General features: G+C 31.1%; 1 protein-coding gene across 4 annotated transcripts in view; it reads right to left on the bottom strand.

Annotated features, from left to right (window-relative positions):
* Positions 1 to 585: 585 nt before the first annotated feature.
* The window catches only part of PIG-A (phosphatidylinositol glycan anchor biosynthesis class A), a 67,007-nt gene continuing 43,353 nt past the window's right edge, over positions 586 to 24,239 (bottom strand). For all 4 annotated transcript variants that reach the window (XM_085813568.1, XM_085813569.1, XM_085813570.1 and 1 more), the window contains 6 exons: positions 18,193 to 18,299; positions 15,799 to 15,881; positions 14,338 to 14,423; positions 13,306 to 13,489; positions 7,319 to 7,418; positions 586 to 789 (listed from right to left, as the gene is read on the bottom strand). In XM_085813568.1, the coding sequence (XP_085669694.1) occupies positions 754 to 789; positions 7,319 to 7,418; positions 13,306 to 13,489; positions 14,338 to 14,423; positions 15,799 to 15,881; positions 18,193 to 18,299 (596 nt within the window). In that variant the 3' untranslated portion in view covers positions 586 to 753. The remainder of the gene's footprint in view (positions 790 to 7,318; positions 7,419 to 13,305; positions 13,490 to 14,337; positions 14,424 to 15,798; positions 15,882 to 18,192; positions 18,300 to 24,239) is intronic.

Below are 24,239 nucleotides of genomic sequence, written 5' to 3'. Positions count from 1 at the left end.
TTTAAATTAGTATAATTTAGTCCTCTATTGCAGTAAAAAACATTTAAAATGCGTAAAGTTAAGTTCTTAATTGCAGCAATACCAAATTGAAAAGTAGTTAATGCCATTGATCACAAATTAATTGACTTGCCAAGGGAAACAAACCAATCTAATATCAATTAACAATAACATAATTAAATGAAAGTGTTTTGTCCTTTTTCCAAGGACAAAATCATATATATATATATATATGAAGTAATCTGCCCAATATAAATTACTATGGAAAGAGCATATAAATTTTAAAATCTTATGAAATGTTTATATGCTTAAAGTATTAGAATATTAGAGAAAAAGTATGCATTTGCAAAATATTTGACTGCGTAAATAAATTTATATTTATAAATTCAGTTTTACCAATTAATTGTATCTTTAATTCACAATATTACATATAAACTTGAATACTTCTAATTCAACTTAAAGTATAATTTAAATGGAAGTTCCATTGCAATTTAAACTCTTTTTAACTACAGCCCTTTTTTAGTTTTCTTGACTACTTAAAAAAATAAAATATATGGAACTAGAAGATTACAAATGAAACATACAACATTTAAATCTTCAAAAACATATATTTTAATAAAATTTGTACAATAAAGAGAAAATATAAATGTTTTCAGATAATAAAATATTTCAAAATGTTTTAGAACATTATATATGCACATGAATTTTACATTTTCCAAAAAAGTATTTCTCATTCACAGACGACCACAATTCTGCCTACTTAATATGTAGGTCACGTGCCAAGTCAATTGTCTAAAAAACAATAAAATAACATTTACAATTATATTAAAAATGAAGTTATATAGCAAAAATTGTTTAACATCAAATTATCCACATTAAACGACATTCTTTTACGGATTTTTATGATATACAAGATTTAAGATTTTTATCATACACAAATTTAAACTGAACCAAGCAAAGAGAATATGGCACGCTAAACAAAATCAATAGAATCTAAGAAATAAAACAACTATAACTTGTGCCAAGAATGAACAGAACAAGGATACTTTCAAATTCAGCATTTCAATATCTGGATTTCTAGAACATGACATTTTACTGATTAATAAACAGTTACTTTCCTTTGGCCTAGATAATGGCTGCCACACATAAAGACATGGATTCGACAAAGTTCAGAGTGTTCAAAGATATGGCCTGTTAAACATCTAAAATTTCAAAGTTCAAACTAGAATAAATACAACAATGTTCAGCAATTAATGGGGTAGAAATAATAATTTTAAAAAGACTAGTCCTGAAATCTAACGAAACATACACATGCAACTATTTTCCATTGTGCATATTTTACATATTGGGGGAGAGGACTTACACTCCTGATAATGCAATTATTCCTCCAAAATTTGTCTACATAATATATATATATACAGTCTACCTGAAAATTCTGTCCGTTTTTGGAATAAAACACAATACAAATTTTTCTTATCGTCAATAAACTTTATTAAAATAATATAATTGCCATTATTACTGATGACTGCTTGCCAATGTGAGGGCAATTTGTATATCCCATTTTTGAAAAATGATGTAACTTTTGATGCAAAAAAATTGAGCTGGTGCTTATTTGATATCTACTTTATTTTTGAATTTTTTACCCTTCAAAAAACTTTGTAAGGACAAAAACAAGTGATAGTCAGAGGGTGCTAAGTCCGGAGAATATGGTGTATGTGACACAATTTCCCAGCTTATTTCTGCAATTTTTTGACGAGTTCCCAAAACAGCAAGTGACCTGACATGATGCAGTATGATGTCCTTCCTGTTGAAAATCGCCAGCCTCTTTTCTTGGACTGTTGTCTTTTAATTGTCTAATTGCTGACAGTACTTCTCCGAATTGAGCTTTTTGTTCAGTTTTAAAAGCTCATAATGTACTGGTTTTCGAATGCCCCACCATATACACAACATTCTCCTTAGTCAAGGTGAAATTTGGTTTAGAGGTGGAAGGCTGGGTTTTCTGGGTCCACAATATGCCCTTTCTCTTACAATGTTTCCATGGGGAATCCACTTTTCAATCCCAGTTATCATTTTGTTCGGAGCAAGCAGAAATGTGCATATGACGACTCAATCATTCAAATTCTGACTTAACTGACGTGGATATTTCCACACCAATCCTATCTTCCGAATATGGTTTGAAATGGTTTGCTGAGCTGAATTAAGCCTTTCTGAGATCTCCAATGTTGTCACAAAAAGATCTTGTTCCAACATAGTCGTACAACAACATCGTCGCCGATCACAGATGATCGCCCAGAACGTGGCTTATCAGGAAGTTCGAAATCACCTGTTTCAAATTTTCAGAACCATCTTCTGCATGCCTTATCAGAAACTGTACCTTCACCATACACTTTCAATAAATTTCTACATGCTTCTGTAGCATTTTTTCCTTGTCGAAATTCATATAAAATATCGTATGAACTTTATGGGTACATTATCGCTTCACACTTAAGACTTAACATGAATCAACTTTGTTTTAGTTAACTTGTTACTTCAGTATGTATACATTAAGCGATAAAAATAGAGAGCCGAACATACAGCAAATAAACACGTGCTCATGTGTCGAAAATTGTTGTCATAAAACGGACATAACTTTCGGGTAGACCGAATATATATAAACACATGTCTGATTAATGATTGTGTAAAAATTATAAGTCATAACACATTGCCTGCCAACAGGAAGTAAAGAGTTAATATGTAATGGATACTTTCTGAGAATTTGTTATTAGATGCAACCTATGAAAAGAAATTTTGAATTGACATCAAGCTTATAGCAACAACTGTGACGCTGTGATTTCAGACAAGAATATATTGCATTAGAAATAAAAGTGAAAAATCAGTGAAATATCTCAAAATAATTTTTGAATCATATATGTGTGCATGCATATAATAAATCAAATACTCAAAAATCGGAATGAAAAAGAAAATGTCATATTAAATATTTTCAGGTTAATCCTATTTTTTCCGTGTTACAAAATAAACTGGTAAAATGCAAATTAAAGAAAACTGCAAAATGGTAATAAAAAATTTTTACTTCAAAGAGGAAAAAGTATAAAAAATGGGAAATGTGTACATATTAAATCCAAAACAATAAACAATTAAAAAAATTACTCTCCTTAGTTTAGTGCTTCAAACAGAACTTGTCAAGGGAAAAGTGCTTTGAAGGCCTATACCAAGTTGATTAATGAGTGACGAAAAACATGTTTTGTTCCACTAAATTCTCTGAGGCCTTAAACTGCTTTAAATTAATCCAACTTTCTTTTTAAGCCAAATGTATCTTAAAAGTCTCATAAAATTTAGTTCTTTTCCCTACATACCTTCGCACTCATAAAGTGCAAACAATTATATAGAATTGGAAAAAATTATCAAAAAAGCATAAAAAGGCTAATGATAAACCAAATACTATACAAAAATAAAAATAAATTCTGTTTACCGAATTTAAGAATCAATTTAATTTCAAAATTGAAAATTAAATTGTACAGTCATAGTATAAAATATACATACATAAATTATATTAAAATATTTTATTACTGATATTTAAACTTTTCTAAGTGATATTTAAAATTTTAAATAAATTTAATACATATAACACCTTTTGCTTTCTACAAAATTTGTACAACCTTTACTAAACTAACTTAAAAATTAAAAAAAATTGCCATTTGATTAATATTTCACTTTAAAAATATCACATTACATTAGTATTTTCTTATTTCTTAAAAGGTAATCAAATTGAAATTAAGTATTAATTTATACAGTCAAAAGTCTTTAATCCGGACTTCTTGGGACTTCAGCGATTCCAGATTAACGGTTTTTCCGGACTATAGATCATCAGTTTAAATCTGGTAAGATGGCATGCAGAAATTATAAAATTTAGAATATGAAACCATAATTTATGAAATAAAGAACAATTATGATCTAAAGGGTATCAAAATTTACAAAAAAAAAAAAAAAAAAAAGGTTAATATTTATTTGTTTACTTTATTAAACATTTCTTTCAACGTGGGCATGCCTAAAGCATACATTATGCATAGCCAAATTTAGAAAATTGCAACCAGAAAACTATTTGATGTGTATGCGTGAAATTTATAATGACGAGGAATTTGATTTAAATCATATCAAAGACGAAGTACATCGAGATGAAATTCTATATTTAGTAAGGAATTATAAGCCGAATAAAATAAAAACATCTGCCCTGAAGATGAGGATAGTGCTGACAGATCAACTTCCAGTTCATTGTGCGCTGCGACGTTCCCCCCTTCCCCCGCCGCAGTGCAGCGTAAAATTGATAAACAGAGTTCGGAATGGTTAGAGAAAGAATGGATATGCCTTTATCCATTTTTTGCAGCAATTCCACTTTTTGTTTGATGGACATCGAAACATGCTTTCGCTTTGTAGACCCTTTGGCAGCTCCAGAATCGGAAATTCTTTTTGACATAATCGAAAGTTCAAGCTTATATTTATAAAATTGCTCTAACAGCCTGCAAAAAATAATAAGCTGGATCCAATTAGAAGATTAAGGAACAATGAAATCTGCAACATTAACTGAAATAGATAATTAGATAATTTTAGCTTAGCTTATACTGTCCGTTATACATTAAACATGTATGCGTAAACGTATTATGCGCATAGTTAAACACATATGCGATTGCGTAAGTGCGCATAGTTAAACACATATGCGATTGCGTAGGTTACAAAGTATGCACATGCATCAGCGCATTATGCGTTGACACATGCGCAGAAAGTTTGTAGCTTTGAGGTCCGGATTATAGATCATTCCGGATTATGAACATCCGGATTAAAGACTTTTGACTGTATATGTATGTGTGTGTAATAAGAACAGATAAATATTGTTATGACTTGGAGAAAGTTGTAATGGACTGATGATGGTTCTCTGCTTTATGCTTGGAGAGACTTATGGTTTTGCATAGTTAGAAAGATGACACTCGAAGGAGACATTTGCAGACAGACGTGGCTGAATTAAACATAATTTTTATTGCTGGACATGAAATAATTATGGAAACATATTCATCATCACACATGATCATGGGTGCAATACACACCCTACAGTCTTATATCACATTTTAGATAACGGCATAGTTAGCAGCACGACAAAGCAAAAGGAGCAAAGTAGCATCTTGAATGCAGGAGACCTGGAGTTAAAAGTGCACAATTATCCAATATGGAGGCTCACCACGAGAATGTTTTGGTTTAGGTTACAAAGGTTTCAGTTCTTAAAATTGTGAGCTTAGATTCAGAATTAATTACGTCATCAGTGTTACACAAGGCATGCAAAATTGGTTGATCTAGAAATGACGAAGTCCAGAAAAATTATGATTTTTAAATTAGCAATAGGGATTCCTGATTAGAATGAACTGCTCTCCTTTGGTCTAGATAACAGCTGCCACATGAAGAGGTGTGGATTCAACAGTGTTCCAGAGATGTGGACTATTAAACATCTTCTAGAATTTCCTCCTAAATTAGTTAAGGATGCTGGTGGTGAATGATATACTTGCACACCTTTTTTATAGAGTATCCCAAAAGTATTCATGAGATTGAAATTCAGTCTTCTTAGTGGCTCTTTCAGCTGGAAAAATTCAGTTAAAAATCCTCGAATCAAGTGACAGCCAACTAGGGTCTGTGACAACAGTCTCACTCATCCCTCCATGCTACTTGCCTACATATGATACAGCTGAGTCTTCAAGAATAATGATTACTAAAGGCTGCCTATTCCTTGCAGTTTGCTCAATTATTCTTTTATTTTTCTGCTATCCATGTACTTTTGACATACTCTTGATACCATGGCATGAGAAAATACCAATATATATATGTACTACAGAAGAATTCTCCCTTCCTCAAAAATTCGTATAGGAAAACAGTATATGAAATTTCATGTTTACTGACAACCCTTATTAGAACATTCTCAAGAAAAAATAACTTACTTTCCCACATAAATTAAACTATATGATAATTCACTTTTTTGCTATATCACATGTATGCTGTAAGTTTAGCTTGTAAACAAATTTATGCAAAAAGCAGTCTAAATCAAAATACTATTGGGGACAAGTATTATAAGAGCACTTGGTAGTCATCATATTATTGAGGAATGTGCTTTATGAAGGTTTTCTATGAACTTGTGAATCCATACACATATTAAAAAAAAAAAAAAAAAAAAAAAAAATCAAACCTACACAGAAAGCCAATTGCACTGGAAATTTAACTTAAAATGACATTAGCATTCTATTATTTTATTACAGAACATTATTTTACTTTATTATAGCAATACTGGCCTGCTCATACATATAGAAATTTCTTTTGAAAAATAACAATCTTTTTAGTTAATGTCATTTAGATTTCATCTTTATATGGGGAGATCATAAAAGTAGGCATCATCTGTGCTATTTCAAGCAACATTAGCAAATAATGAATATACATCAAATTTACCTTCAAAATAATAAGCGGTATTCAGGTCTGTTTTATGATGTATACGTATCCTCAATACAATTACAATACAAAATAATTTATAACATATTAATTAAATACAATTTAACTTTACCAAATAAATATGGAAAAATGCCTTTTTGATTATAAAAAGTCAATTTTGATTTTTTTATATTGTTAATTCATGATTTTGTAGGATGTTTAATTAGTTTTGAGCCAAACAACGATACAATACTTATGGAATGATAAAATGCAGTACAGTAATTATGTCATCTTCTGGAGGGAAAAAAATGAGTACCATGTCCACTAGTCATAATATCACATAATTTTAAAAAGTAGTAAAAGGTTATTAATCAATAATATCTGAAAAAAAAAATATTTGCTATCCTAACAGGTTTTTATTAAATCCACTTACTGACTAAACAGAAAAAAGGAAAATTATTCTGACAAACTGACAGAAAAGTTTTAACAGTGTGTATAAATTGTACTAGCATACAAGGCTCAGTTTTTTAGACAGCTTTCTCTGGTATCCAATGTATTCATCAGACTTAGTTGTTAGTCATTTTTCTTTTAAAGAAGTGAAACACTACTTGCATGATTCACATTACAGTGAAGATGATGTGAACGACACCCTTCACAATAGCTCAGGGACTGAAATAATACATTTTTTCTGCTGGATTTCAATACATAACTGACTGAAATGTTACATACAATGAAATCAAGGAAGCTATATAAAAAACTGAGTAAACTATTTTGGATACTTGTTTTGTATAAAAGTGTTAGGCTTAAAACTTATTGAATAGTCTTATCTCAGTTTGCTTATCCAAAGAAAGCAAAAAATACTTACATCTTCAGGTACTAACCAAGAGAAAAAGACATATAATAAATGTTCTATAGCCTGAAGAAGCATGAAAAATGCACCAGCAATGTAACCTTGCTCCCAAAACCTAAATACAAAGAATACCATTTTGTGAATAAATGTAGCCATTAGCCATTTTCAGTATATATGTAGCGTATTCGGAAACTAAGTACCGTTTCATTCTAGCGCCGTCGCAGCGCTGTGGTAGGCGTCCCGCGCATGCGCACTAGTCTTTCTTGTTCACTGACTTTCAATTGTCGCCATTTTGGTTGCTTTATGTTGTGTTTTCAGTTTGCTGTGCAGATTCAAAATGTTTAAGATAATTAGTTCTCCCACTGACTGTGAGATTCGTGCCATGATTAAATTTTTGAACGCGAGGAATGTTAAACCGGCCGAAATTTATCGTCAAGTGACAGAAGTTTACGGTGAATACGCGATAAGTGATGGAATGGTGAAAAAGTGGGTAAGAATGTTTAATGCAGGTCGAACAAATGTCCCCGCCGAGGCTCAGGGTGGTCGGCCTTCTGTTGTCACCGATGATTTGGTAAGGAAAGTTGATGAAGCAATTCATGAGAACAGACGCTTCACAATGACAACTCTTTCAGAGGCATTTCCACAAATTTCACGTACTGTTTTGTTCGAAATTGTGTCTGACCGCTTGAATTATCGCAAACTGTGTTCCCGATGGGTTCCAAAAATGCTCACTGATGTTCACAAAACAAAGCGACTTGGTAGTGCCCTGACATTTCTCACGCGGTACAGTGATGAGGGAGAAAACTTTTTAAACCAAATTGTGACAGGTGATGAAACTTGGTGTGTCATTTCACACCAGAATCGAAACAACAATCGATGGAGTGGAGACACACTCATTCTCCGAAAAAACAAAAGTTCAAAGTGACAATGTCATCACAAAAAATCATGTGCACTGTCTTCTGGGATAGGAAAGGCGTTTTGCTTACTGAATGTCTTCCCAGAGGTGAAACCATTAATGCGGCACGATATTGTGAGACTTTAACAAAACTAAGGCGTGCCATTCAAAACAAACGAAGAGGAATGCTCAGTAAAGGAATTGTGTTGCTCCATGACAATGCTCGGCCCCATACTGCTGGCGTCACTCAATCGTTAATTCGACAGTTTCATTGGGAGCAGTTCGATCACCCGCCGTACAGCCCGGACTTGGCGCCGTCCAACTATCACTTGTTCTTGCACATGAAGCGCGGGCTTGGTGGCAAACGCTTTGGATCTGACGATGACACGAAAAATGCTGTGTAGTTGTGGTTATCGAAACTGGCAGGAAGTTTCTTTGATGATAGTATACAAAAACTGGTCACCCGCTATGACAAGTGATCAGTTTGATCATTGATTGGCAGAAACCATGTTGAAAAATAGTTTAAGGCATGTATTTTCATGTAAAAATAAAATTGGATTAAAAAAAATTTTTTTTCTATTTTTTTTTTTCAAAACGGTACTTAGTTTCCGAATACACCTCGTAAGTATATAAAAAAGACGCTCACATATGCAAATATAAGTATACCTGAGCATATGTAATTTTAAATCAATATATATACAGTACAAAGTCTTTAATATGGACCTCAAAGCTACAAACTTTTTGCGCATGCATAGCATTTACGCATGCGCATAATATGTTTACCCATGCGCGTTTAATGTACAACGAACGGATAAGCTTAGCTAAAATTATCTAATTATCTATTTCAGTTAATGTTGCAGATTGCATTGTTCCTTAATCTTCTAATTGGATCCGGCTAATTATTTTTTGCAGACTGTTAGAGCAATTTTATAAAAAGTAAGCTTGAACTTTCAATAATGTCAAAAAAGAATTTTCGATTCTTGAGCTGCTAAAGCATCTACAAAGCGAAAGCATGTTTCGATGTCCATCAAACAAAAAGTGGAATTGCTGCAAAAAATGGATAAAGGCATGAAGAAAGTGACAGAGAGGTTAGTGAAAATGAAAAAATTTCAATTAACATGTTAGTCAGTATTCTTGGCACAGCAATTACTAGATTTGAACAGCGGAACTTTGTAACTGAACAAGAAATTATGTCTCTTCATAGAATTAAAGAGAAAGTATTAGCACATAAAACAAAGCAAGTTAAACAACTTACATTCAAAGAAATGTTTAATAAAGTAAACAAATAAATATTAAGCTTTTTTTTTTTTTTTTTGTAAATTCTGATACCCTTTAGATCATAATTGCTCTTTATTTCATAAATTACGGTTTCATATTTTTGATTTTATAATTTCTGCATGCCATCTTACCAGATTTAAATTGATGATCTATAATCCGGAAAAAAACCCTAATCCGGAACTGCTGAAGTCCCGACGAGTCCCAGTTAAAGACTTTGTACTGTATATATAAGTATGTGTGAGTGTAAGTAATTTTAAATATAATTTCAAAATAAATCAATAAAATTAATTAGCCTATAACTTGCACTAAAGCTGCAAAGTAACAAACTAACAATTCATAATAATTTATAATAAGAAAACTTTCCATATACCATCTCCAAGGAACACAAATTCAATTAAAAACCATGAAATAATATATATATATTTAAATATGAGGTGTGACAAAAAAAAAAAAAAAAAAAAAAAAAAAAGACTAAGTGTATAGCTTGAAAACAGAATGGAATTGGCAACAACTGTTTTGGTGACGTCATGCCACACACCTCCTCTATTCATGCAGCCAGTTCTGACTCAACCGACCATGCCAGTGTGGAGTACTGCGTCATTGAGTGAACACGTGCAACTGCATTCTACCGGAAAAATGTCTAATGTAAAAACCAAACAGCAAATCAACATCAAGTTTCTTGTGAAACTTAAGAAATCAGCCATGGAGGAAACATTTCAAATGTTAACCGAGGCTTATGGAGATCAAACTTTGTCTCATGCATGTGTGTTTGAATGGCATAAGTGGTTTTCAGGGGGAAGGGACAATGTGGAAGATGATAAACATGCTGGGCACCCTCTTGGGCACTCACCATGATTGAATAGGTTCCCAGTGGTCAGACTGTTAATCAATACTACTACTTTGGAGTACTAAAAAGATTTTGTGAAAAAATAGGAAACAAAAGTCAACAGTTTTGGAGTGATGGATAGCTGTTGCACTAGCATAACGGACCTGCTCACACAGCCCTAGTATATCAAGCAGTTTCTGACCAGCAAAGACATTACTGTGATGGGGCATCTTCCTTATTCACCTGATTTGGCTCCATGTAACCCTTTTTTTTCATTTCTTTAAGTTAAATCTTACTTAAAGAGAACTAATTCTACTTCAACTGAAAAGGTTCAGGCAAAAACGAAGAATCTTCTGAAGGGCCTACCAAAAACCTCGTTCCAGAACTGTTACCAGCAATGGCAGCACCGAATGCAGAAAGGCGTAAATGCTGAAGGGAACTACTTTGAAGGTGATAATGTGACGGAGAACTGATTCTGTAAGTACAATGATTTATTGGACCAGTCTCGTTTTTTTCTTTTTTTTTGTCACACCTTGTATGTATATATATTGTAAAATAAAATAATATGTTTAAAATCCATCCATCCATCCCATATTTACTTCAGAACAAATCACAAATCAGTCAAAAACTAAAAAAACAGATGTGCAATGGCAAACTGCATGATAGGTTCAAAAAATGCAAAATCAGAAATGAAAAAGAAAAAAGAAATTAACATCTTTCTCTGCATCATCATCATAGAGTTGGTAGAGCGAAATAAATCAATACATTAGCCTGTTTCAGCCAGATTTGGCATGAAATTGCCCATTTGGTAACCATAGCTGGTAATTTCGTGACATATGCCTTAGACGGAGTGAGAACACTCCAGAACGAATACTGGTTTGCCCCACAGAATGTTCTCGAAGGCAGGTCAAAAGCTACGTAAACACAGCCTGTCACAGTAGCAGTTTTATTGTGAAGAGCATCTTCAGTCTGTTGAGTTCAGTAGCAGTGCTTTGATATTAGCTTCAGAGTGACCGAACCCAGAGAGGTACTGTACTTTAGTGCTTTGCCGTGAAGCTGTCTTCACCATTATAACCTAAAGGCTGTATTACTGATTGTTTCAGTGTGTTTATCGTAGTTTTTCGATGACTGTAATGTGTCTTTGGAACTGTCCTGTGAAATACTGATAAATAAATTGTGTTTTGATTCTTCGTCAAGAATTGCCACATATCATTCCAAATACACGAACCTGTAGAACACAACAATATATAACAAATAGATAAATGGGCACAATCAGCATGTTTGTTCTTGATCCTAATGTGCCCTTTTACATCTTCATAACAATGATTCTGAAGCAGTAAAATAAGTGTAGCAGCAGAGAGGAAGCAAGTTGACAGGGCGAAAACAGGAGAGATAATGCAATATATTCAAAATGAAAACTTAGTTCGGAAAGAATTAATTTCACTTCAGTTTTGTCCTTATTGGTTAATTTTAAATTTTGATTGACAAATTTAAAATTATTATTGGTTGAAGCATTATATAAACATCTGCATAACGAGCAGTATGTAGCAATCATGAGAACATCAATTTTGAAATGATGTAATTAAAAGCGATTTATTATAAGCAACTCCAAGATAAAATTTCTGTTAGTTACACAACAAAATTGATAAGAATTATTCCACAATTATATATGAGTATCATTATATCAATCTCAAATTAGACTTTTTTTATTTTTCCATAAATCAGCACATTAAAATAAATCTAACAAGTTCTCATACACAAAATACATCAATGAAATAATAAATTAAGAAAACCATACTAAGGAACTAAGGAATTGGATGTCTTGGTTGCATGTTTTCAGTTTATAGGTAGTTTTGTGATAATTTACTTTCTATACGATTTGCAAACGAAATGCATAACACATACCACAGTATTAAATATTTGCCGTGAATAAGACACTCTATGAAAGCAGAAGAGAAACATGGACATAAAATAAAATTAGTAACACAGAGGAAACATAAAATTAGTAACACAGAGGTATTGAGATTTAAGTCAAGATCTCTATCAATTTCCAGTGCAAACAGGTAGAGATTACTCTTCATCAGGAGCAAAGAAATCTGCAAGACTAAAAGAAGTGTTACTAATTTTATAAGCCACTCTATATTAACCAAACAAACTAATCTTAAAACTGGAAAGCAGTACTATTACAAAAGCACATATAATCTCAAACCATAATAACTATTTCAAACATTAGTGATATATTAGGTTGTTCGTCAAGTTTGTGCATTAACTATTTTACAATCTACCTAAATATATTATATAATTTATAGAATTTGTGTTCAGAATCTACTTGTTTGAAACACAAAAACATAAGCATGTATGAGTTTTGCATTCTCTCATCTTTTGAACTTTCTATATATTTCAGCAGGAAAGTAGAATGTGTATAATTTTAGTAAAAAAAAAAAAAAAAAAAAAAAAAAAAAATCTTTATAGAAGATACCACTGCTTTAAAATATCATCACATGCACCATATATGCTAATAATTAATTTAGAATATGCTACTTATTGTACCTGACTTTCAATAGATGCTTCAGATTAAATTAAATGAAGTCATTTTTCTTCTACATAAAACAGTAAAGAAAATATGGTTTAATAAAATAATTTAGAGGAATAAAAGAAGAAAAAAGTCGAATGCTGAAAAAGAGTAATGTCTAAAAGAATTAATTCACACTATTGATAGAATATTAAACCAGAATTTCAAAGAAGAAAGCAAAGAAACAATTTTGCACTATAGAAAAATCTGTACTATGCCAAAATACTCAATAACATAACAGATTTTCAGAAAAAATTCGATAAATGCAAACAAAAATGATATAGCATATCTATTTGATTGTTTTTGCACAGATTGAGACAACCCAAACTAAAAAAATTATAGGTACTTCAAAATTTAACAAGAAATTTTGAAGTACCTTATAAATCACAAAAATTCATTTTTTAATTCAATTTTATACAATTTTTACAAACTTTCTTAATCTGCACTGTAAATCATCCACTGGTCTACTGATGACTGAATCGTAAACTTTTTCAACTCTTGATGCAACATCATTCCACTGATACATTTTAGAAAGCCTTTGATGAGCGATATATGGAGGTGCAATTTTTTTATTTGCCCGATCTAGCACTGCTTCCTCAAGGCCATCTACTAAACCTAAAATGAAAAGTTAAAATTATTCTTTAGCATGAAAGTTAAAATTACTTTTTAATATGAGGAATGCCTAAGTTAATCATTTGCGGTACGACTAAACTTCACAGTTGCGGTGCCATGTGCTACAATATAACAAGCAATAAAGTGTCTCATATACGTTGCTCCGCATTTGCGAGTGCATGTGTGTGATTATGGCAAAGCCTCGAGAGCTTAAGGGGTGGGATGCCTTCGTGGAAGACTTTCTAAGGGAAACTGGCTTGTATACATGTTACACATGGGGTAAACCATGAAAACGCCTATGCAGCCAGCCCGTTCGCAGGATTCGAGCCTCTGATCGAACTATTAGTATTCAGCAACTTTACCGCTCGTGGGCCCGCTCTGCGAGTGCAATTCAGAGCTGTAACTTGAGAAATAAACAATCTCGTTGTTAGGCGACGTGTGCAACACGTTATTTTCATTTTTTCGTGCGGTTTTAGACAACAGCATTTCGACGTGCATGGCTCGTCTTTTTAGAGAAAGTGGTTAATGCTTTGTTTGAAATTTATGTAAAATATCATAATTTTACACATTTTAATATTGCAAGAACTGGATTTTGATATTTTGATGTAATCTGAACTAAGCTTTATTGTTCTTATATAACTTATGTTGCCCAAGAAAAAGCTACATAATATAAACACATGCATACTTAACTTTTATAATATTCTACATTTTTAAAATGTATGAAATACATTTTCAAATATAGGATAGCATGGATAAATATGACTTTTCACTTCATAAAAAAAGGTTTCACACAAAATATTTCTTGTCATATAAAAACAGCCCACCCATACTTTTGAAGAAGTTAAATTTACCATTTACAGATGGTTCAGTTAGCCAGACAAGATTTGGTGGCAACACTTCTGGTACACCTCCAACACTTGTACTTACAACTTGCAGCCTAAATCGAAAAGCATTTTCTTAAAAATGACATATTAAATTATTATGCATTACCATAGAAACATGAAACATGAAATAGACTGCTTTACAATTTTTTCTAGTTTTCTTTGTTTCAAGATAAATTAAAAAATTTAGCAACAACAACACCCCCTTTGGCTGTTCAAAAATTATTTTTGCAATTATTTATTTATATATATTTTAAATAATTAATTTTTTTGTTTGTTTTTTGGCTGTTCAAAAATTGTTTTTGCAAATTTAATTAATTTTCCTTTATTTCTTGTTCTACATAGGCTTTTCATTACAGCTTCCTTACCTTAGATCTATCCATATCAATCTTCCTTTGTTGTTTTCATTTTCTTCAGTATATATCATAGCTTTACAGAACAGAAGAAAAAGTAATATCTTGAATGTTTGAATTTTCTTAGCAAACTTATATTTTTATTACTAGCTTTTTAAAAATTTGTGTGTGTGTGTGTGTGGGGGGGGGAAGTTATACAGATACAGACATTTAACTTTCTAAACATGAGTTTAGCCCTGAAATTTTCCTAAAAATATTATGAATAAATGGTATTTTCTTGATTATAATTAAAAAATGACTCTTTTTCTTCATAATTTGATTCCTTTTCTTTCAATACACAACCAACCCAAAATCAGATACATTAAGAGCTCGCAGAAATTTTCAGTTGTAATGAATAAGAAAGCCACCCTTCTACACGGAATTTTACGCCCATAATGCTGAGAGTGTTAAATAAATGCCTTTTCTCATAATAATAATGTAAAATGACAATTAAGGCAAGATCGTCTATTAATATTTTTCTGTAAAAATGCAAATACATTAAGAAGCAAATTACTAGAAATACAAATTATAAAGTATGGATCTGCCATTACTAAAAGTCAACTAAGTTACAGACAGACACAAATACTACACAATCAAGATACAAACTTGATTTTTCATTACTCAGTTTAAAGAATATAATTTGAATTTTGTTATTTAGAACAACATTAACATATAAATGCTATGCACACCAGTGTACACATTAAAAAAAGAAGATTAAATTTATTTCAAGAATGAAACAATTATTAAAAATATTCTGAACCAATTTTTAACACAGTTTTAGAAATAAATAAATATATAGTAAACAGAAACATAAATTTAAACTTTCAAAAAAGTTGAAAATAAGTTTCATTAAAGGTAATATAGATTATCAATTGAGTTTCATCCATTAAATTTTACATTTGGTGAATATAAGTACATTTAATTAATATTGCAACAATTATAATTTTAATAAATACATAGTGAAAACACAAAATAACAGTCTTGATATTTAGAAGGGTTCAAAATTAAATAAAGCATGAGAGCATAAAGTATACAGTACCCACAACATGCTGCTTCTAAAATGGCCATACAAAAAGCTTCTGTTAAGGAAGCATTCAGAAAGATGTCACCTTTGACTAAAACCTAAAATAATACAAGTTTCATTCATCATTGTAATACAACTTGCACTTTGAACATCAATATTTTAGTTATTACAAATATAGTATTATATTAAAAACAGAAAAGAATTCATGTTAATAATTCATGTTTTATTTCCTACTTAAAGAAAGCTTTCAGTTTAAATTGTTTATTATTTTTACATTACCTTTTTAAGTATTCAAAGCAAATACTCAGAGACAGGAAAATAAATTTAAATCCAGTCCATTGGATTTAGATTTGACGAGATCCTAAACTATTTGAGATACAGGGCCCTTTATGAGGGACATAAGTCAATTTTTTTATATGGGGTATGGTATAATTTTTGGAAAGAAGAAAGTGGGGGCCCTAAGCTATAGCTTGTGCAGCTTGTACGTAAATGGCACTACTGCCCATACATAATACATATTTACTATAGAAATCTTCATTTCTTTATGAAAGTAGTGTTTTATATAACATTTTTTATAAGGCTAACAATATTTGCAAATCTACTATAAATTTTCACAGTTAAAAAAATTATAAAACATACTCTTCTGTTATTGAGACCGGATTCAGAAATGTGTATATGTATGCATGTGCGTATGTGCATATTACACATACATACCTACACACACATGCATACATGAACATATACATCCATCCATACATACATTTCTGAATTCGGTCCCAATAACAGAACAGTACCAAAGCAATATTTATTGATTTTTGTCAAATAATATATATACATTTAACTTTCAATTAAAAAAAAATGTTGTCAAATTTGGGTACTTAAGTATTAATGCAACCACCTTGGTGATGTTTTTCAGATTTATCAGACGCAAGCCCGTGGCGTTGCAAATTTTTTTAAAAACATTCCAAAGCTATCAATGTTTATCGTAAATCAGCAAATATTATCAACATATGAAAATAAAACAGACTTAAGCAAATTAAAATACAAATTTTAATTATTAAATTTAGTAATATTCTAACAAAAAAAATCTTGCATTCGTCTTCAAAGTTTTCTATAATTTTTTTACGTTATTCTTCTTTACAAGTGCAAAATGATCTGTTTTTGCTTAAAATAGCATCGCAGAATTGCAGAGACTTGGCATAATTTAAACTTTGGTAAATCAGATATTTACCAAATGAATATCCTCGCTGCTTCCTTTAGAACTTTTATGGCAAAATTCTGTATTACTCTAGAAATTTTACTACAGCATCTTCCATTGCTGGAAAATTCTACAAGTGCACATTTTAAAATAAAATTTATGACGAAAGGCAAAAAATATCATGATTTGTTTATAAAAACCCTTACAGCAGAGAATTTAAAAAAAAAAAAAAAAAAGAGAACACATACAAAAATGGTGACATTGCTTGATTGAAGGATTGATATGAGCATGGTTGCCTGAAGAATGGTTAAGTGCATGGTTGCCTTAGTTTGGCCAATTCTGAAAATTAGATGACTTCATCTAAGGTGATCGTGATAACACACAAGTACACAAATTAGTTATTTCATATTTAAAGATTTACAGCATTGTTTTCCATATATCTTTGGTTTACTACTCCCTTTTCAAGGTTTATTTTGCTCAACCCTCTCCTTGCAGTATATTCTCACAATAATAATATTTAAAAACTCATCACACAGTACATAACCAGAATGCTAAAAATTAAAGTCTTCTCAAAACACTTATACACCAGAAAAATTCATGCACATATTTCTCCTACGTTAACACAAGTAGTGGTGTACATTAAATGAACATGCTACCTGTGTGCACTGGATGTTATATTCATAGTCAGTTTTTTAGATTAGACTGTCAATTTACAGCTCCATTCCTTCTTGGGAAAAAATTAAACCATTTGCAATCTGGATCAAAATATGTGAAGCAATTGACTAATATGTTTTTGTGTGATTCTTGTTAAGATATGTGACTAACACTTGTGTATTCAAATGGATATTTAAACGCTTCCTTCAAAAGTATTCACAGAACCAGGTTTTTTTAATCATGTTCTTATTGCCTATTTGTTTGCCAATACTCTTTTATCACCTCTCAAATTAACATCCCTCCCTCCATAAATCTTCTCAACAGTGAATGATGAGTGAAAACACCCACAATGAGAAACTATGATTTAAGCACATAAATTTTTTAAAGCATGCATCCTCCAATAGTTTAAAATATATGTTTTATTCTAGGCTGTCAATGAAAGTATTAACTTAATTGTTATTTTTCATGTTGGGTAAACAAAATTAATAAAGTTTAATACACATTTAAAGTGAAAATACATACATAAATAAAATAAATAAATAAATAAATATTATTACGTCATGAACATTCTCATGTTTTACAGCTCCAAGAAGAGTAACTCTTTCTTGGAGTTGGTAACGTTCTCTGACTTCCTCTAATACAATTCTTTTAGGACCATCACCACCTAAATATAAACAAGAATAGGTCATGCATAATTTAGAAATTTAATAATCAACTGCATGAGATCAAAGCAATTTTTCTGGAAATTTTTATGTTATACACAGACTTAAAGACTTGTTGCCATAAAAGCAATTAAATTTATAAAATAAGAGTCCAAAGTTTTAATAGTTGTTATATTATGACTATTTTAGAACTTAAAATGTATAACTTTAATAGAAAATATGAATGTAGGAAAGAGTGCTATTATTTGTTAATGATTTAAATTTTTTGTAATTTAAAAAATTCCCAAATTCCTCCATTACTTTGCTACTCTTTTTAAGGATACTTCTTTTTATTTAATTTTGCACTGTAAAACCTAAAGAGTAAGTTTAAATAATATTCAAAAATTATTCTCAACATTAAGAATAATTATTCATATAAATTACAAATTATGTTTGGTAATATGAGTAACGTCATAGATCAGACATGGCCAATACATGATTTACAGCATACTTTTATTGATCCTAAAAATTAATTTTAATCTTGTGTATGTACTAAAAAAGGACTTATATCATTTTTAGTACATTTAATATACAGTCAAAAGTCGTTAATTCGGACACCCATAATCCGGACCTCAAAGCTACAAACTTTCTGCACATGCGTAGCGTTGACGCATGCGCGAAAGACCTTTACGGCTGCGAATATGCGCATAATACGTTTACACATGCGCGTTTAATGTATAACGGACGGTATAAGCTAAGCTAAAATTATCTAATTCAGTTAATGTTGCAGATTGCATTGTTCCTTAATCTTTGAATTGGATCCGGCTTATTATTTTTTTGCAGACTGTTAGAGCAATTTTATAAAAGTAAGCTTGAAGTTTCGATTTATATTTACTAATATGTAAAGGATCTACAAAGCGAAAGTTTCGAAATCCATTAAACAGAAAGTGGAATTGCTGCAAAAAATGGAAAAAGGCATATCCTTCGTTTCTCTAATCATTCCGAAATCTGTTTATCAATTTCACGCTGCTCTGCGGCGCAAGGGGGGGGGACGCCGCGGCGCACGATTAATTGAAAGTTGATCTGTCAGCACTATCCTTATCTTCAGGGCAGATGTTTTTATTTTATTTGGCTTATAATTCCTTACTAAATGTAGTATTTCATCTCGATGTACTCCGTCTTTGATATGATTTAAATCAAATTCCTCATCATTATAATTCGCTTCTGATAGTGAAGAAAGTGACACAGAGGTTATTGAAAACGAAAAAATTTCCATTGACAAATTAGTCGGTATTCTCGACGCAGCAATTATCGGATTTGAACAGCGGAACTTTGTAACTGAACAAGAAATTATGTCTGTTTATAGAATTAAAGAGAAAGTATTATCACATAAAATGAAGCAACTTAAACAACTTACATTGAAAGAAATGTTTAATAAAGTAAACAAATAAATATTAAGCTTTTTTTTTTTTGTAAATTTTGCTACCCTTTAGATCATAATTGTTCTGTAGTTTATGAATTACAGTTTCATATTTTTAATTTTATAATTTCTGCATGCCATCTTACCAGATTTAAACTGATGATCTATAATCCGGAATCGCCGAAGTCCTGACGAGTTCGGATTAATGACTTTTGACTGTACTTGATACTGTTATTAGCTTATAATATGCATAAGGACCGGCACTCACCACTGGAAATAAAAGTGTTTTTTTGTTTCCGTAAAGTGTTGCCATTTCTCACTTTGAAATCACCGAGTTTGTTAATCAAAAATTCGTTAAAAATTAATTTTACAAAACTTGAAAAAGATAATAAAACAAATTCGAAATTCAGGCTTCCAAGTGGTTAATGTTTGGTTGGAGGACTACATTCCTGAAAATTTGATGGGTCTAGGAATCGTTGCTTTTTCACAATGCAAGAAACACTCTAAACTGTGAAATGATGCAAAGTGCCATTTTGAAACTAATAGCCCTTTGGGTCTTAATGCCCCTTTGGGCTAATAATATCACATGGCAAATTCTGAAGGGCAGCAAGCACCTGGTTACCAATAATTATACACATTAAATATTTTATTGGAATATTCTTGAGAAATGCAGAATGCATAATTTAGCTTATCTAACATTTGTTGAATGAATTATCCCAACAAAAATAACTGTACGTGAAAAAGAAATAAATCATACTCTAAAATTTTCTGTCAAAAACTATGAATGATATGGTGAATATTATAAACTGAATAAATTTAAAGATGCAAATACTGAGAGCAATTAAATCTCAATTAAAAAAAAAAGCTACTAAAAAGAGTAAAAAAGTTTCCTTAGATCATGTTCTATTTTATATATTTGATTATTGAAGGAATTAAAGCAATAAGAATTAGTGTAATGTTCATAAATTTACAGAACAAATTTTGAAGGTTTAAATATAGAACCTTCTTGCTGCAGAAGTGCAAAACAATATTTAAACCTATGAAAACAGTCCTGCAAATTTATGAATATTAGGCCGATTCTGTTGCTTTAAGTCCTCCAATAATCATTATTCAGTGTGCTATTTTAACTCAAATTTTACTTTACAATTTGCTACATAAATTAAATTATGTTTGGTTAAGTAATTAATGAAGTGTTCTAAAACTTACTGTAAAGGTCAATTAACCAGATACTATACAGATATCTGAAAGCATTAGTATGTCTTATCAAATGATACACTTGTATTTGGTAATTTTGCAAGATCAAGTTTAATGATTCAAAGCTGATACTTTAATTTTTGATAAAATATAGATATTTTAAAAATAATTACTAAACTGATAAATGTTTACTCATCAATGAGTATGATTTTTTAACCCGGGAGGACGCGCGTCGGGCCTCGCAGGCTCGGTCGTTACAAAAACATAACACACAAATTTCTCTCTTTTGTGAAATTTTTTGACGTTCTCAGTAGCTGCGTTCAAGGTCATGTATGTGTCATTCACAAGCATTTCCGGAATTTATCCCTCCCTCTTTTCTCAGAAACTGGGAAGCCAGGCTTCCCAGGCCTGAGGCATGCGCTCGCATTGTCATTTAGAGTTGTGAAGGAGATCAGGCAGTTGCAAAAATGTCTCGCTATTTGAGTTACGATGATGAAATGAAAAGATTACAGAAACTATTAGCTGAAGTTGCAACTGAACAGAAACTATTAGCTGAAGATTCAGTTAATGAAGAAGACGAAGAAATAGTTGACGAAGAACAGTTTAGTGATCACCAATCGAATTCTGAAGAGGAATTAGACTCAAGCAATGGTTCTAGTAATGAATCAAGTATTTCAGTGTCTGCGAATTGTTATTTTGGCAAAGATAAAATCACAAAATGGAGTAAAAAAGAACCAAGACTGGCTGTGATAAATCGTGCTCACAACATCGTGACAAAATTGCCTGGAAATGTTGGTGAAGCAAAGTTTGTGTCTTCCCCAATGAACTCTTGGCAACTGCTTATGGATGAAATAATAGTAAAATTTCTAGTGGATTGTACGAACATTTATATCGAATCCATTGCCATCAAATTTGAAAGAGAGAGAGATGCTCGACATACAAATATCACAGAAATCAGAGCATTTATTGGTCTTCTTTATTTTGGAGGACTCCACAAAGCTTCTCACGTACATGTTCGCGACCTTTGGGCGACTGATGGAACAAGGCTTGACATTTTTCATAGAACAATGCCTTACAAACGTTTTTTTATTTCTAATGAGATGTTTGAGATTTGATGACATACGAGATCGTCCTTCTAGAAGGGAAATTGAAAGACTGGCTCCAATAAGAAATGTTTTTGAAAAGTTCGTTGAAAATTGCAAAAACTTTTACAGTCTTGGTGAATACATCACAACTGATGAAAAATTACAACCCTTTCATGGAAGATGCTCCTTTCGTCAATACATTCCAAGTAAACCTGCAAAATATGGAATTAAAGTTTTTGCTCTAGTTGATGCAAGGACATTTTACACTTCAAATCTTGAAATTTATGCAGGAAGGCAACCCACAGGGCCATATAGCTTAGAAAATGGTCCTTCTAAAGTAGCCCAGAGGTTGGTGGAGTCTATTTTGAACTCAGGACGAAACCTTACCATTGACAACTGGTATACCAGTTATACCTTGGCAAATGATCTCTTTGAAAAGAAAATTACACTCGTGGGAGCAATCAGAAAAAATAAAAAAGAACTGCCAAAAGAATTTACTAGTGGCAGAAAAAGATAAGTATATTTATCATTATTTGGATTTCAAAAAATATGACATTAGTTTCCTACACACCAAAGAAAAACAAATGCATTGTTCTGTTGTCCACCATACATAATGACAGCGCCATCGATTTTTCAACTGGAGACGCAAAAAGAAAAAAAAAAAAAAAAAAAAAAAAAGACAGAAATTATAATTTTTTATAATTTAACAAAGGGTGCTGTAGAAGTAGTACATGAAATGTCATCCACTTATACTACTGCTAGAATTAGCAACAGATAGCCAATGACAATATTCTTCAGTATGTTGAACATTACAGCTATAAATGCTAGAATATTATTGTTATCTGCGAAAATGCCAGCAATGCAATAGAGGAAACGAAGTTTATTTATCAGAGAACTTGCATTAGAACTTTTGAAGGATCACATTCAAGAAAGAAGTTTGCTGCAAAATCTTCCCCGCGCATTGAGTGAAAAATTAAATTGCAAGTATAGGAAAGACTGTGAAGAACACCCGGCAAAAAACCAGAAGTTTTTCAGGAAAAGGTGTTATATGTGTCATAGTGTAAAGGACTGAAAATCACAAATTTGCTGTGCTAAGTGTGAGAAACGTGTGCAGTGAACACAGCACGAATATTTGCAAAAAATGCGAAATGTAAGTTTTATTTTGAACTTATTTCTGTAAAAATTAATATTGCATATATTAGTACTAAATTTCATTTGCGCTAAAAAAGAAATCAGTTTGATTATTATTGTTAATGATAAATAATTTCAGTCTTAAAATTGTTTTAAAATACAATTTTATTAGACTTTTTAAATTTAAATGTATATTTTTGTATTTTATACACTCTATTTTTATTATTTAAATGTTTTTATTCAATCAAACACGCAATTTAATTTTGTTTTGTTAAGAAATACTGCTTCGGGCTTACGGAACCCGACACACATCCTCGTGTAGCTATAAGCAGCGCACCGCCCTCGCGGGTTAATAGATTAAAGGAACACTAAACCTTTTAAGTATGAAAGATACAAAAATGTCTGAAACTACATTAGATTTAGTGTAATTTTATGGATTCATAATATATGAGACATTATCAATAAGGTAGAGATGTTAAGTTGTTTATAAGCATTTTGGGGAGAAATGAAACTTTACTTAGAATGGAAGTACAAGGATTATTACGAAAATACTATTCTTTTGAAAGACATTAACAACAAAATGATAAAAAACTGAAAAATTGCAAGATCTGAATGTAGGTGAGCATATTACAGCAAGTATGTAATGGTTTATAAAGTAATAATAACACTTATAAAGTAGTAATAATAAAATTTAATATACTAACTAGAAATCAATTAAAAGCATTAGAAAAATATATCAGTGTCTCTAATATGACATTTAAAGATTTTAAAAAGCATATAAATATGATTTTCAGTTTAAAAAAGTCTTCAATCTATATTTCTAAAATAGCTGGAAGAGCACTCAACAACTTGAATTATTTATAGACTTCATTTCCTTAAACAATCATATCTTGATATCAATAGCTATACTTAATCAAATTATCTATGAAAAAAATTACAAACTTGTACAACTTGACAAATTTGATCTGAAATTCTCTAGCAGACAAAATATATTTTAATTCAAAATTTATTTTTTTAAAGTATCTGCTATCTATCATTATTGCAATTTCACTAAATGCGAAAAGGAAAGATAGAAACACTTAAAAGAAAAATAAAAACAATCTAAAAAAGCATCTGAAAGTTAAATATTCAAT

Source organism: Stegodyphus dumicola, chromosome 3, assembly GCF_044657685.1.
Source record: "Stegodyphus dumicola isolate Sdum_Otavi_A_Nest chromosome 3, ASM4465768v1".
Taxonomy (NCBI): Eukaryota; Metazoa; Arthropoda; class Arachnida; order Araneae; family Eresidae; genus Stegodyphus; species Stegodyphus dumicola.
This window is presented reverse-complemented; position numbering and strand designations above follow the sequence as displayed.